Here is a 15,369-nt window from a genome sequence, read left to right as displayed (position 1 = left end):
AGGGTGTAGCAGTGTTCATCAACCAGATTCTGAAAATTTTATGTGCACACATATGTGCATATGTGTGTGTATCTATTGGTCTGTTCATGTTCTGACTGATGGATTGAGACAAGGTCTCATGTAACAGGCTGGCTTTCAACTTGCTACGTAGCCAAGAGGCTGACCTTGATCCCCAATCCTGCTTCCTCCTCCATTAGGCTGGGATGACAAACATGTTTCACAATGCCAGAGAAAGTTTCTTCTTTAGTAGAGACTAATTTCTGAGCACAGTCTGGCTCAACCTCAATTAAATAACTCCCCCACAGCTCCTCTTGTTTGACCAGATAATCACAGATACAGGAGGATGTTTCCAGATTTGGGATGATTACAGATAGACCACCTACGACAGGACAGTTAGCTGACTCCCTTTGCAGAGGAACAAAGAAAGCATTCCTTGAAAGAGTATGAAAAATTCAGCTGACAATTCAAACGGATTCCCAATGCTGATTGTCACCCAACCATATTACTAAAAGAAGTCGATTCTCTGATGCCATATACATTTGGAGAACCGGAACTAGATGGGCTGCTCTTGGTGGTTCCAAGTGGTTCTGTGGTAGAGACCTCTGCCCATTAAATCCAGAATGGACTGGGCAGTGGACTTGAGGACACCCTTGGATAAAAGAACACTGGATAGAAACTGTAAGTCCTCCTGTAAGTCTTCCAGCTGTATGACACAGACAGACATCTGAATTTTATTGGCATAACCATCTAGTTTTTAGCTGTAGTCCTCAAATAGATATATTATATATATTATATCTGGGACCGCTAAGTACACACAAAAAGTCCTTACTAATCCACCTCAAGGGATCTCACTGCTAAACTGAAAAGTTAACTTTTTGTTTCTTTTCTTTTCTTTTCTTTTCTTTTTTTTTTTCCATTTTGAGACAGGGTCTCTCTCCATAGTCCTGGCTATCTTGGAACTCACTCTGTAGACCAGGCTGGCCTCAAACTCACAGAGATCCTCCTGCTTCTGCCTTCTAAATGCTGGGGTTAAATGCGTGCACGGCCACTGAAATGATGCTGCAGCCATCCTACAAAACTGATTTTGACTGAGCGCAGGGGGGAACCCGTGCCATCTTTAACGTGGAATGCTGTGTATATTACACCCCCACGTGACTTACATACTGAAATTAAAGCACCAGCACACACTGTTTTGAGTTTCAGTGATTGGTTATAGCCTGATAGCTCTCAGATTCAATGCAGCGAAAAATGTCCCTCTTCTGTCAGTGTTGACCTTAAAACTAGCCATGACAATCTGCTCTATCCTTTATTATCTATATAGTCCAGTGTCACAGATGATGACATCTGTCCAGATTCCCAAAGGGTGATCTTCCAGTCTCTAAGCTAACCTTCTCATGTACCCCTTAGATCACACATGGGAAAACTTTCAAACCCAGAGAGCTCGCTGTGCGAGCAAAGGACCTGAACTTGATTCTCAGAACCTACATAAAAAAGCTAGGCGTGCACTTGGAGTTCTTCAGAAGGGAAGGCAGAGACAGGTCGATTCCTGGCGCTCAGCGGCCAGCCGGGGTGGCCAAATTAGTGAGTTCCACATTCAATGAGTGACCCTGTCTCAAAAGAAATAATAAATAACAAATAAATGAACAAACAGGCTAGATTAGATGGCCTCCTGAGAAACAATAGTAAAGATTGGCCTCTGGCTTCTACACACACCTGCAGGTACACATCCATCCATGTACACACACACATACACACACACACACACACACACACACACACACACACACACACAAATTATAATCCCTAGAAAGGCAGACGTTACACCCTATACAGAACACAGATGCTTCAAGCATATCAACTCAAGATTATGAGTCTCAGAGCAGGGAATTGAAGCAGGATATCTAGTTAGAAAATAAAAGGGGACATGAAGCAGGGAAGGGTCCCCTTCATCCCCTGGTTCTTAATTTTTTCTCTCCTGGGAAGAGCCCCAGGAATTTCTTCATAACTAACCAGCCACCTGCAAAAGCACTGCCCTCGCCTTCTGGAGAGTCATCACAGACAACCTTCTTGTGACCTATGTACAAATAAGGGTCCTTTGGATTTGGGTTTCTATCTGTATTAGCATTCCCTTTTCTACCTGCAAGCCCGCATCATATACCTTTAAAAAGCCCCTTCTTCAAGGATAGAATTCTGAGGGTAGCAAAAATAAATATACCAGCATAGGCTTTGCCAAATACCTAAACTTAGTTGTATGTGGGGTAGCTTCAAACCCCAAGGTCACGTGTGCAGCTACTTCTGGGAGACTGAGGTGCATTCCTGTCCTGATGCCCACACTTGAGTCTCTTTAACTGAGTCTTCTAAATTTGCTGACTTTGCTTCACTCTCACTCACTCTGAAATTTTTTTCCTGTGGAGGAAATCCAGAAGCCTGCAGAATCTGAGTAGAAGCCATAAGGCACTGAGCAGGATGGCTTCGGTTATTCCGCCTGCAGTATAGAATTTCTTATTTAACTGAATTTCAAGTCCACTTGTGTAACATTACCAGAGAGGGCAGGTGATCCAAATTGGGGCTAGACCAAGGATTCTGTTTTAAGATGGAGGACAACTGGTTCTGTGCCAGCATGTTTTACTTGATAAATAGACAGTTATAAAGCTCTAAACATGAAAGTATCTTTCAGTGCCTAGTAGGATGGTCCCATCTGTGGTCTAAGCCCTTATTCCCGGGTCTCCACTCTTAAACATACAGCTCTGCTGCTTCAATCAATGAATCGAGCTATGAAGAGGCCTTGAGCTAGGAACACATCGCAGAATAGCATGCAAGTTCTACCTTATTTTTCCTTCTAACCACGGGATAGGTCATTGACCCGGGAGAGACAAGAGACTCACTGACAGAGTACCTTCCGATTTCTGAAGCAAGAAGTTACTGGCAGAATGGGAAAATATGCAGAACTGGATGGTTGAGATGGCCCACTGAGTAAAAGGGCTTGTCATGCAAGCCTTGTAGGGTCTGAGTTCAATTCCTGTAACTTAAGAGTGGAAGAAGAGAAGCTTCTCCAGAAAGTAATCCTTGACATGGCCACGTGCGAACTGAGGTACATATCCCCCCATACCACACCACACATACACACACACACACACACACACACACACACACACACACACAATCATGCACACAGTAATGAATGAATGAATGAATGAATGATAGTGTCCTGGGTTGAGCCACAATGCCTAAGCCTTGCCAGGCTGTGTCGTTTCCTAGAATCCTCCGGAACAAGAAGGAAAGATAGGGGGCTGGAGAGATGGCTCAGAGGTTAAGAGCACTGACTGTTCTTCCAGAGGTCCTGAGTTCGGTTCCCAGCAACCACATGGTGGCTCACAACCATCTGTAATGAGATCTGGTGCCCTCTTCTGGCCTAGCAGTCATACATGCTGTATACGTAATAAATAAATCTTTTAAAAAAAAAAAAAAAAAAAGAGGAAAGATAAACCGCAGTCTCCCCATCACTTTGCGTCTTGGGGACAACCAGCTTAGCCAGAGGTGGCCAGGAGCCACTTGAAATCTCCTTCACTCAGCCGGGAGTCGGAAGGCTAGCCCAGCGCTCGGTGCCAATCATCCGGCAGGCCCCGCCCCCACGCAGGCCTGTTTCCCACCTTCCCTAGCGCGCGCTCTCGCTTCCTACGTGCGCGCGCCGGCGCGAGCTGTGACGCGGTACTGGCGGGCGCGCGCGGCGTGGCTCCCGGAAAGGAGCCGAACCTCCGGGAAGCTGGTGGCCGGGATGCGGTGCGCTCGTGGCCGCCCGCCCCCCCGGAGCCGCGGCCCGCCCAGCAGGTGAGGCCGGAGTCCGGTGGAGCTAGGGCAACGGGAGGCCGCGGCCCTGTCCAGCCGCCCCCGCCGCCACATCCGGGCGCCCCGCCGCAGCCCCGTGACCCCCGGTGACAGGTGCTTGTCCCTGGACACCTTTCCGGGTCTCCGGAGCGTCCTGAACCCCCGGCGGCGATTGTGGGCTGAGGGGAGAGGGCTGTTGGCCCTGGGGCCGGATGGCCCCTGCCTGCCGCCCGAAATCTGACATTGACGCATGGTTTGCTTTGCTCTGCGCTTCGGGGAAGTTTCCTGTTAGATTTCCCCGTGGAAAAATGGAGCTGATCGGGAGAGAGAGTGACGGTGCACGGTCGTGTTTCTCAACTTGAGTCATGCATGGACTCCTTTTAAAGGGACAAGTCTCCCCTTCTCAAGAATATAACCCCAGAACCTGCAGGGCGCCGCAGACCCCAGCTAGGTGAACACAGGTGCAGAGACCATATGCCACTAGAAAACAAGGGATGCTTTCTAATTCGGGACCTGCATGCTACACAGTAAACTAAAGGTCAATAACAGTCCTAAATTAGACACCCAGTTAACGTTAGGTTGCAGTCTTTAATGTGTTCAACTCTTGTGAGAGAAAATTACCTAAATTTCCATCCTCAGAGGGCCCTAAAATCTGTTTTGTGTTATGTTTGAGTTGTCTTTGTGTCTGGTTGCTATTTTTTTTTTAACATAATTGCAGAACTATGCTCATTTATACGAGTAAGTTTTTTATTTTTTGCTTATCTTAATGTTGACTTACCACTTGTTTTAAAATTTAATTTATTATGATTGTATATGTGTGTGAGTGGATGATGTGTGGGGGAGGGCATGCACTTTTCTCACCCCATGTCGAGTTCAGAGGACCACTTTGTAGAGGTTCTAGGAAACGAACTCAAAGAATTAGGCTTGGACAGTTTTACCTGCCTGAGCTATCTTGCCAGCCGCTACTACCTGTTTCTATTGCTCACTGAATTCATGGCTTCCATTCTTTTAGACCTATCAGGAAATGTGTGAGCCAAAACTTTGAGAAGAGACAAACATGAAATTGATCTACGGATCTGTCTTCTCTATGTATTTGTTCAGCATGTTTATTTAAAATAGGCTCCGTGTGAATCATGAGATTTGGAGTGTGGGAAGACATTAGAAAGTCTAACAAGCTAAATCTAGATTTTAAAGAATAATGACCAATGGCCTTGAAAGACGTGTGATAGTGCAAGCAGGATGTGAGGAGGGAGCAGCATTATTAAAAGCCAGAGGCCAGTATTAGAAGAGCTTGTGTGGAACAGGCCCAGCTTGCCAAAGCAGAGAGATATTGAGTGAGGCTAGAACAGGTTGTTGATACAGTATCCGAATAGTTGATGGATTGAGGATTTCAAGTGGTACCCAGAGAAGTTGGTATTGATCTTCAGGCTTTCAGGTTTTTCTTTGGTCATACTTTGAAGGTAGTGTTTCAGAAAGAGCGTTTTCAGTGAAGGCAGAAGTGGTTCACCACAAGATCTGCCCTGAAGTAATGTTATCTGTTGTGGTCACCCTGGATGTGTGGGATGGCGGATGAAGAATTGACAGGGTCCTGGGGCTGGGGAGGTGGCACAGTTGGTAAGGTGTTTACTGTGAAAGTATGAGGACCCAAGTTCAGATCCCAGCACTGCAGAAGGATGGGGAGCAGGGGATCCTTGGAGGTCATTGGTAACCAGCCTAGCCAGCTCATGAGCTCCAGGTTCAGTGAGAGAGCTTGTTTCAGAAATTAAAGTGGTGAGTGATTGAGAAAGATGCCTACTGTTGCCCTGCCTACACACACACACACACACACACACACACACACACACACACACACACACGACCACATGTGTACCTGCACACATATGGATGTACAGACACAAAAGAATTGACAGGACTTAATGAATGATGGAATGTTGGTTGGTACAGGAGAAGTGAGACTCAAAGCTGAGGACCAGGTAACCATGTTAGTGGTGGTGATACCTCTCTTACACCTGGAGAATTCAGAAGTTGACATATTTTATCCATACTTGGCTTAACTGAGTTTAAGGTTTCAGGGCTTTAATGAACTGGATATGGACCTGGGACTGGAGGAAAATCATTCTGGGGGAGACGGCAGAGCCGGTGTAGGGAAGGTGTGTCTGAAGAAGGCCATTCAAAGTGGTGCCAGAGTAGTACGTGAGCAGTGGGGGGAGAAAAAGATGGACCAGGACTTGCTATTTAAAATGGCTGTTTGACATGAATGTAGAAGAACTACGGAGCACGCGTGCAGCTCTGTACATCTTTAAGTTGTTTCGCCGTGCCTTTCGCCGATAGCTGAGTCCCTGCAGCGCAGCAGCCTTCACCTCGAAGCACACGGGCAGCCGTGTCTCACAGGCTCTCCCAGGGTTTGCGATTGTCCTTTGATAGTTTTGGAAACACTCCATGTCATCTCAAGCTTTCTAACTCAGAAGTTAGACTCTCCTGGAGTCTAACCTGGATTTGACTGGCTGAGTTCAGGCGTGTTGCGATGGTCACTGTCGGCTGTTGACTGGATTGAGAAATGCCTCAGAGATTGATGAGTAAGGCATGCCCCTTTCAGCCATGCCTGTGAGGGAGATTCCATGGAGGACTGACAGAGCGGGTTAGCCCACCCTGAATATGAGGTACTACCCACTAGGCTAGGTACATAGATGGAGTCAGAGGAAAAGGAGAAAGCCAGTGAGGGCTAGCTCAGCGTTCTCTTTCTCTCCCCTTTCTGCTTCCTGGCTGCCATGATGTATGCTGCTCTGCCATGAGCGCTAAAACCATGAGGTACAACGAGCCCTTCCTCTGTGAAAGGTTTTCTCCCAGGTGCTTATCTCGGGAGAAGAGTCTGACTAACCCAAGTCCCATAATACTTGTTTACTGTGTCTGTGTTTTTTGCCAAATAAGCTTCAAGGCTGCTGTGTATCTTATTTTTCATAATACGAGAGACGGGGCTGAAGAGATGGTTCAGCGGTTAAGAGAACTAGCTGCTCTTCCATAAGACCAACATTCAATACCCTGCACCCATATGGCAGCTCACAACTGTCTGTAACTCCACTTCCAGGGGACCTGACGCCCTCCCACAGACATAATGGGGGAGACTCACCAAGAAATTGCCCCATGGACCAGATGGGCTTTGTCTTAGTTACTGTTCTGTTGCTGTGCAGAGATACCATTTAATTGGAGGCATGGTTACAGTTCCAGAGGTTGAGTTCATTAACATCATGGTGGGAAGCATGGCGGCACGCATGGCCCTGTAGCGGTAGCTCAGAGTTACATCCTGATCCACAAGCAGAGAAAGATTGTCTGGGCCTGGCTTGGGCTTTTGAAACTTCAAAGCCACCTTCAGTGACTCACTTTCTCCAACAAGGCCACACCTCCTAATCCTTCTCAAACAGTGCCACTCCCTAATAACTAAACATTCAAATATATGAAGCTTGTGGGAGCTATCCTTATTCAAACCACCACAGTCTTTACTCCCTTCCATGACGTTCTGCTAGGGAGGGACGACCCTGAAGCTAAACTCACCAAGGTTCTTGCTCTCTCTGGTAATAGGCCTGGTGCAATTTAGAACTTTTTTGAAACATGACAGCATTATTAGGCGTTTGCCTGTCTGAGCTCTGGTGCCAAGATTGCTGGGTGCAGAAGCGGCCGCTGGGATTTACATTTTAAGATTAAGTTACAGGATTGTGACTTCTTGGCAGCAATCAGCCTTATATGTGTCCTGAGTGAAAGTAATAAGTAATTTATGGACTATCCTTTTTGTCAAAATCCTCTCATACCTTAAAAAGAAAGCCCTGGGGAGGAAGAGATTCAATCACTCAGTGATTAAGAGTACTTGCTGTTCTTCCAGAGAATTCATAGTCAGTTCCCAGCACCCACATCAGGTGACTCATAAGCCTTCCAGCCTCAAGGGATTTGATGCCCTCTTCTGACTGCCACAGGCATGCATACATGTGTCTATACACACATATGCATAAAGAAAAATAAAATCAAAAGTTTTCAAACTAAAAAGAAAGTCCGAAGACAAATACCAGATGTCATAAAGTTTGCTAAGTATGCTGAGATCCTTGGTAAGGTGCCTCTTAGAAATGTGTTCCCCTTTCTTGACCCCACCCAAGTTCTTTCCCACCTCCCCTTCCTGTTGGCATCAGCCTTCCTGGGCTCTGAGCTCTCATAGCCAAGAGTCTAGAATTTAACATTGCTGTTAGTTGCTTTCTTCCTCATTTCTTGGATATCCGTATTATTTGGAATGTGGTTTGTTAGTCCTTACAGTTATGTTCGTCATATTGAACCATTAATGGCTTTTCCTCTCCCGTGACTAGTTTATGTTTAATAGAAGCTTTAGCAATTGTCTTTTCTTTGGTTCTTAGCTCAACTATTACACAACTGTCATTGACCCTTCTGTACTCAAATTGCAGTTCCTATGTCTTGAAGATTTTTTTAAAAATTTATTTTCTTTTATATCAATGAATGTTTTCCCTGCATCTGTGTCTGCACTACATGTATGCCTGATTCCGACAGAGGTCAGAAGTTAAAAGCATTAGATGCTCTGGAACTGGAGTTACAGACGGTTGTGAGCCACCATGTGGGTGCTGGGATGGAACCCAGGCCCTCCACAAGGAGAACAAGTGCTCTTGGCTGCAAGCCATCTCTCCAGCCCTTGTCTTGAGTTTTTAAAAGTAATCTTTCTTCCTATTTCCAAAAGAGGGAAGGCATCGGTCACGGGGAGCTTGTCAAAAGTAATTCTGTGTGTAGTTCTGATGATGAAATCAGTGTATGCACTTTGAAAGCGTAGGTGAGCCTAGGGGAAATGGATAGCCGGTCATGTATCTGATTGCCCCTCAGAAATAAGTTAACATTTTGTTTCTCACGTGTCTTCTCTGTGTGGTAAAATGTTCTCCTTTATTCGTGGTGGTGCTCTTGCCATGTCAAGTATGGATGACACCATCACCTTGAATAGTCATGTTTTGTTCCACTGTGTAAACGTGCCCTCACCACAAGTCACGTTAGCCTTCCCTGTGTTTTTATGGTGCTGGGAAGGAACCTAGGGTCTTGCACATGCAAGACGTATACTCATCTACTGAGTGACGTATCCAGCTTCGCAGTGGACATTCGGGACAATGTTTTATACATGTTTCAGTCAAATTTTACCCTACTGTTTCCCAAGGGTAAGTTTGTAGACGTATATAGAGACATTGAGCCTGTCTGTATATGTCACTCATATGCCTCTAGGTTAGTACCTGCTCAGATTGCAGTCAGCTGTACCTCATGACCCCATCTCCTTACCCCTAACACTTCTACAAGTCTGATAGTTGTCAGGTCTTGTTTTCCTTCTGTCTATCTGCACACCCCTGAAGTTGCATCATTTCTTATGCTAATGTCAATTACCCTTGCCTGTTTTTGTGTTAGTACATTTCTTTTATTACTTCATGTGAATGTTTTATAAGTGAAGAATGGTTACCTTTTTGTAAAAAAAAAATTACTTTTATTGTTTTTAATTATGTGTATATGTATGTCTGCATATGGGTATATGTGCATGAGTGTGGGTGCCTTTGGAGGCTCCGGACATCAGAACTCTGGGCATCAGACCCCTGGAGCTGGAATTCCAGACACTTCCATGTGGATGCTTGGGATTGAATCTGGGTACTCTGGAAGATCAGCCAGTACTCTTACCCACTGAGCATCTCTCCAGCCTCAAAAATGTTACCTTTTGTCTCAAATGGTACAAGTTAACTTCCAAAGCTCTGTGTGTTTGAGAAGGGTTTGTTGTTGTTGTTATTTTAACATACAGAAGGTTTAAAATTATACATAGTTATATTTTCTCTCTTTTGTGGTTTGAGACATTGCTATCATTTGGAGAAAGGGCTTAATTCGTTTACGATTATGTCAGAATTTGCTTATATTATCACCTTTCCTTTTAATGGGTATTTTAAATATTTAAATCTTTAGGGCATTGAATTTCTCACTATATTAAAGTGCTTTAAAAGTTATTTTATAAAAATACATTAAAACTAATTTTAAACATTTAGTTAATTGAAATACTTTTTTAGTTTTATATGAATTTTTAAAATGTTTTTAATTATATTATTTGCATAGTGCAAATGGTGTGTGTGTGTATGTGTGTGTGTGTCTTTATAGCTCTCACTCCTAGCTATTAGTTGTTTATCACTGTGTAACAGGCACTGGTCCTTGCCTGGGATGGCCTTGTAAGGAGAAAGTCAACAGGAGTGTAACACCAGAGCCTCTGCTGTGTTGGAGAGGCTCTTATAGAGGCTCATGCTCTCTTTGTGCCCCAGGAGTGATGGATTCCAACCATAGACCCCAAAGAGGGGCACTGTACAGAAGCTGAGCAGTCCATAGCTTACATTTGGTGTAGGGATCTGTTAGGGTCCCTGATGCTGTCTGAAGAGCTTTTTGCTATGAGGTCCACGTTCAACATTTGCACAGACCATGCAGAGGCCATGTGTGCCTGCTGAGTACTTGGAATGATGTTAGTGCTGTGAAGATCTCAAACATTTTATATTTATATTTTTATATTTAATGTTATTATCATTATTATATGTTCTAGTGAGCATAAACCCAGAGCCTCACCCATGCCAGACAAACACTGCAATTGTGCTATGCCCTCAGCCTACTTTCTACTTTTTCTCTGAAACAGGTCTCTCTAACTCCCCCAGGCTACTCCTGAGTTCACTCTATCGCCCAGGTGGGTGGTGCACTTACAGCCCAGCCCTCCTGTCTCAGTCTCCTGAGTAGCCGGAATTACAAGCCTGTGCCACTGTGTCTGGATGAAATGTTTCGTTTAGTTCCTTTAAATAGCTGCACATAGCAGGCAGCTGCTTTCTGAGCCCACAGGTATGGGGGCCCTCTTCCACATCTGAGGAGTTAGGGCTCTTTCCCTCAGTAAGAGAGAAATTTGGGGACAGTGGTTTCTCTTTGATTTGAAAAGACAAATCTAATGTAGAGGTTCTTCCCAGAACTCTGACCCTTGTCACCATGTTAGGACCTTTCCCAGAGCTGGATGGCTTGGACTGCAGCAGTCAGCTAAGGGTCCCGTGTGGCATACACTCTAGAGAAGGGAGAATGAAAACACCAGGTGCACAGGTAGAGGGCAGGGACAGCAGTGTGGTTCACACACTTGAATCCAGCCCCACCTCTGCCTCGGCGGGAAAACATCACAGTAGCATTCCTTACCTGGAGGGGTCTTGGGAGAACTGAATAACTGTGAGTATTTGGAGCACAGCCTAAGCACAGTGAGCACACTGGTGGGCATTTAGTAAAGAAGGAAATGCTGCACATCTTTGATCCCAGCACTCAGGATCTACAAAGTGAGTTCCAGGATGACCGGGGCTGTGTAGAGACACCCTGTCTCAACAAACAAACAAAAACACCAAAAAAGTAAATGTTAACGGAGAAAAATCAAGGACGAGAGCTGGATGGACAGTTGTGTGTGTATTTACTGAGCCCTGAGAAGGTGACATGACTGAGTAAAGACCTGAGGGAGGTCAGGGGTTAAGCTGTAAGGATTGCTCCAAAGCAGAGGGCAGGGAGGCCACAGGCCACAGGGAGTGGACTGCTAGAAGCTGGTGGGGGCTGCCAGTGCAGCTGGGATGCTGGGAAAAGAGGGAGCAGATGATGACGTCAGAGCAGAGCAGCTGGCCAGGGCCTGCAGGCCTGGAGGTCACAGGGAAGTCTTCAGCATTTGTTTGAAAAGCTTGGGGCCACTGGAAGATTTTGAGTCCTGACCTGTTATGATCTGAGTGTGTCAGCCTCAGGGAAAGAATCTCTGCCCGGAGTGGCGTGGAGAGCCCTGGGTGGAAACCTAAGGGAGAAGACAGTGCAGATGATACGAGAGAGCCTAACCTGGAACCGTGATAAGCAAAAGGGACGGGTTTTAAGTAAGCAGGAGTTCAGGGAAGGGTTCTAAGAAGTTGGATAGGAAGGATGATGATCCTGGGAATTAGAGGAGCCTGGAATGAGAATCAGGACAGAGGAGAGGAGTGTCTGGGATTCCCTAGAAATGTGGTCTGTGCAGCATCCAGATGGAGATCGTGGCGATTGAAGGCGCGTGTGTACATGATTCAGAAGAGGAGTCGGGTTGGAGAAACAAGTTATCTGATAAGTGTTCTGCTTATGAATCTGAGCTGGAGGCATTAAACTAAGAGGGAATGGAGTCAGAGCAGGAGTGGTTAAGTTAGGAGAAAGTGGAGTCTAGGCACAACTTTGGGGGATTCAAGAGCAGACAGCTTTGGTACAGAGCCAAGGATCCCCAACAGGATCCCAGAGCTGAGAAGCTGACTAGGCTGTGGAAGTCCTTAGAGGCCCCAGAGAGTTAAGACCAGGAGAACTTGGAAACCATCCTCAGGCCCCAGCAGCTTGGAAGGAGGCCCTGGCTTTGTGATGTGAGGGCTGAGGCCTGGAGGAAGGCTGAGAATGGGGACAGAAAACTGTCCTTTGTACAGTACAGCAGCGTCTAGTAACGTATTCTGTCAAATGAATACATGCTTCCCATCGAGCTAGTTGAGTTAATCCCGCTTATCCCCCACCTCTCCAAATCTCCCTTAACATTTCAGCGCTGTAATTATTTCATGCCCTGAAATTTTGAGATTACAGGAATGCTTGGAGTAATAACTTGTGCCAGGCTCTTAGCATCTCTTGATTGAGGCCTGTATCTCTAACAGCATGAAACTGATGTACAAGCATGCTGCTCTAACCCAGTAGTCTCCACATAGGGATCAAGTCAGATGATGTATGGCTGGGTTTAAGCGTGTGCTTGGTAGGACCATAGAGATTTTATTTGATTACTCTGTTCTTGATTTTTCTCACCCTGAAACAGGGCAGCTCTGACTCCATGAAGACCCCAGCTCTGAATCTGCCATTGTGGACGACAAGAGCTGATTCTCACAACATTGCCTGCTCCTCGGCCTTTCATTATGGGGAGGTGAGTGATGGGCTTCGTCGCTAGCCTGTAAACCCTGAGATTTTGATGCTGAAGAAGTGGGTCTTAAGAGAGAAGAAGATCTGAATCCCAAGAGAGAAGTGTTTGCAGTTGTGTTACACTGGTAGTCCAAAACCGTTGTTCTTAGAGCCTGGGGGGTTGAGGGGTTGGTGCTTGTCATAGAAAGAACATAGCCAGGTGAGCTCCACAGAGGTTAGTGTAAATTGCAGTCTAGGCCTACACACTGGCATCTCGGGATGTTATATTGGCACAGGATAGCTGTCTAGAGCCTCTGAGGTGCGGAAGAGGAAGACACATTGCCATGGAGTGTCCTCAGAACGCCTATGAAGGGAAACTGAATTTCCACTGGGTTGACAGTGTATCTCCTTCAGTGAGGGGTTTTAGTCCCTGAAGTGCTTTTTAAAACAAAGAGGGCCGGGCGGTGGTGGCGCACGCCTTTAATCCCAGCACTCGGGAGGCAGAGCCAGGTGGATCTCTGTGAGTTCGAGGCCAGCCTGGACTACCAAGTGAGTTCCAGGAAAGGCGCAAAGCTACACAGAGAAACCCTGTCTCGAAAAAACAAAAAACAAAAAACAAAAAACAAAAAAAATAAAAAATAAAAATAAAACAAAGAGGATAGAAAGTACAGAATAATGAAATGTCCCCTAAAGGTGGTGCCTGCTGACGGCTCCACAGTTTGCCTCTTTTTCATGACATAAATTGAAACCTTCCCATTTGTAAACCATATCTCAGAGGACTCTTTCTAAAATCAGGGTTCCCTTAGTGACTTCGTTATGGCAATATTGTTGAAAGACACCGCCTTCCCCATTACTGGGCCATCGGGGAGACATTTACTTTAGAATCGCTTGTTAAGAAAACCTCACCTCTCCTAAGCCATTGACTCATTAACGCACATGGTTTGTCCCCTGGGCTGCTGGCAGTTATGGGGTAGCTTACAGCAGGCCGTCTCTGTATCTGCAGTCTCCCTTTGGTGGCCTCATCCGTAAACTGGATTTCAGTATAAATGTATGTGTTTATCTGGCTAAACTCATGAACTGGGATTTCCTTTTGGACAAAGGCGGTATATTTTTGTAATACTCCCAAGAAAAGGGGGACATGCAGGAATATCATAACCAGCAGGGTGTCATTCTCCCGATGTCATTTTATGATACTGTGCTCCGTGACCAGACAGCAACCTGGAGTGTGGTAGGTGCAGGCAGCAGCAGACAGCAAGCAGGGGGAGCTTGTGCTGAACACCTGTTCAGGTGAGGCCAGGTCTCACCCCAGCTTGTCGCTTCAAAATCTGTCTTCGGAATTTCAGGATCGGCATTTCCTGTCTCTTTCCGGCTTCTTGGCATTTTAGCATCTCTCCCGCGGGCTGTCCTCGAATCCTGAACACCAGCTTACGCCAAGTCATTGTCCTTAGCATCCTGGCTGCAGCTGTCTCCCTCCTATACCTTTCTGTCGTCATAATACGCAGCAAGTATGGGTGGCTGTCGAAGGACAAGAAATTTCAAAGGTAAGACCAAGACTCACTCGTTCTAGAAGGAACTCACACCTTCTGGCTGACTGCACTCCGGCAGCTGTAACAGTTCCCGCAGCTGTAACAGAACACTGGGCAGCTTATAAACCCTAGAGTTGTAGCTCTCTTAGCTCTCGAGGCTGGGAAGCCTAAGAGCTAGGTGCCAGTAAAGTTGGTGTCTGGTGACGGCTGTGTCCTGTCCCGGTTCACATGGTGGGAAGGGGTGGGGTAGCTCTGAGGTCTCCTTCCTCCTGACCTGACTGCCTCCGGCAGGATAGTGCTGCCCCCAGGGTCGGACTCAGCAAACCGACATCAGAGGGACAGGAGCAGTCAGCTCTAGCACCGTCTGTATGGCTGGACCTGCATATAAGGAGCCTGTGGCTGTAGGAACTGGACCCTGTGCTGACTACCTCTAATAAATTAGACTGCGTGGACGTGCCTGACAGCTGGCCGCAGGGAAGGCCCTGGGATAGTCCCACCCTCACGGCTCCTTCTGTCCGTTTTAAGCTGGGTTCTGAGTTCGTGTTTGTACCTTGGAAACAGTTTTCTCTTTGGAACCTGTAGAATGTGTTAAGGAGAGCTGATCACCTGAGTTAGAGGCTCCCCGTGGGCAGCTTTTGTTCGGACTTCTTCTGATCCATCATCTGGCCATAGAGGGAGTGCCAGAGAGATCATTACACAACGTGGAGGTCATGATGTGGGGCTTCTGTAGTGTGCCTGCTCTGTTCGAGTCGGGGGATGCTCTTGTTTAAGTAACAGCACCTGTGTGTTTCTAACCAAGGTACTTGGCCCGAGTCACAGACGTGGAGGCTACAGACACCAACAACCCCAACGTGAACTACGGCATTGTGGTGGACTGCGGCAGCAGTGGTTCTAGGATATTTGTCTATTGCTGGCCTCGGCACAACGGCAACCCTCACGATCTGTTGGACATCAGACAGATGAGGGACAAAAACCGAAAGCCGGTGGTGATGAAAATTAAACCCGGTACGGGAGAAGAGTGCCTGAGGACTGGAACCAGGTTCTGGGTTTCACGTTGTGCTCCAGTATCCTGTGATAC

General features: G+C 46.4%; 1 protein-coding gene across 6 annotated transcripts in view; it reads left to right on the top strand.

Annotated features, from left to right (window-relative positions):
* The first annotated feature begins 3,697 nt into the window (after positions 1–3,697).
* Entpd4 (ectonucleoside triphosphate diphosphohydrolase 4) overlaps positions 3,698–15,369 on the top strand; it is a 28,254-nt gene continuing 16,582 nt past the window's right edge. For 2 of the 6 annotated variants that reach the window (XM_059273400.1, XM_059273394.1), the window contains exons 1-4: positions 3,698–3,828; positions 12,686–12,790; positions 14,109–14,306; positions 15,091–15,296. In XM_059273400.1, coding sequence (XP_059129383.1) covers positions 12,783–12,790; positions 14,109–14,306; positions 15,091–15,296 — 412 coding nt within the window. In that variant the 5' untranslated portion in view covers positions 3,698–3,828; positions 12,686–12,782. The other 4 variants (XM_059273395.1, XM_059273398.1, XM_059273399.1 and 1 more) reach the window with 4 other exon arrangements.

Source organism: Peromyscus eremicus, chromosome 9 (assembly GCF_949786415.1).
Source record: "Peromyscus eremicus chromosome 9, PerEre_H2_v1, whole genome shotgun sequence".
Classification (NCBI taxonomy): domain Eukaryota; kingdom Metazoa; phylum Chordata; class Mammalia; order Rodentia; family Cricetidae; genus Peromyscus; species Peromyscus eremicus.
The sequence above is the reverse complement of the archived record's forward strand: the minus strand, read 5'-3'. Positions and strand labels throughout refer to the sequence as shown.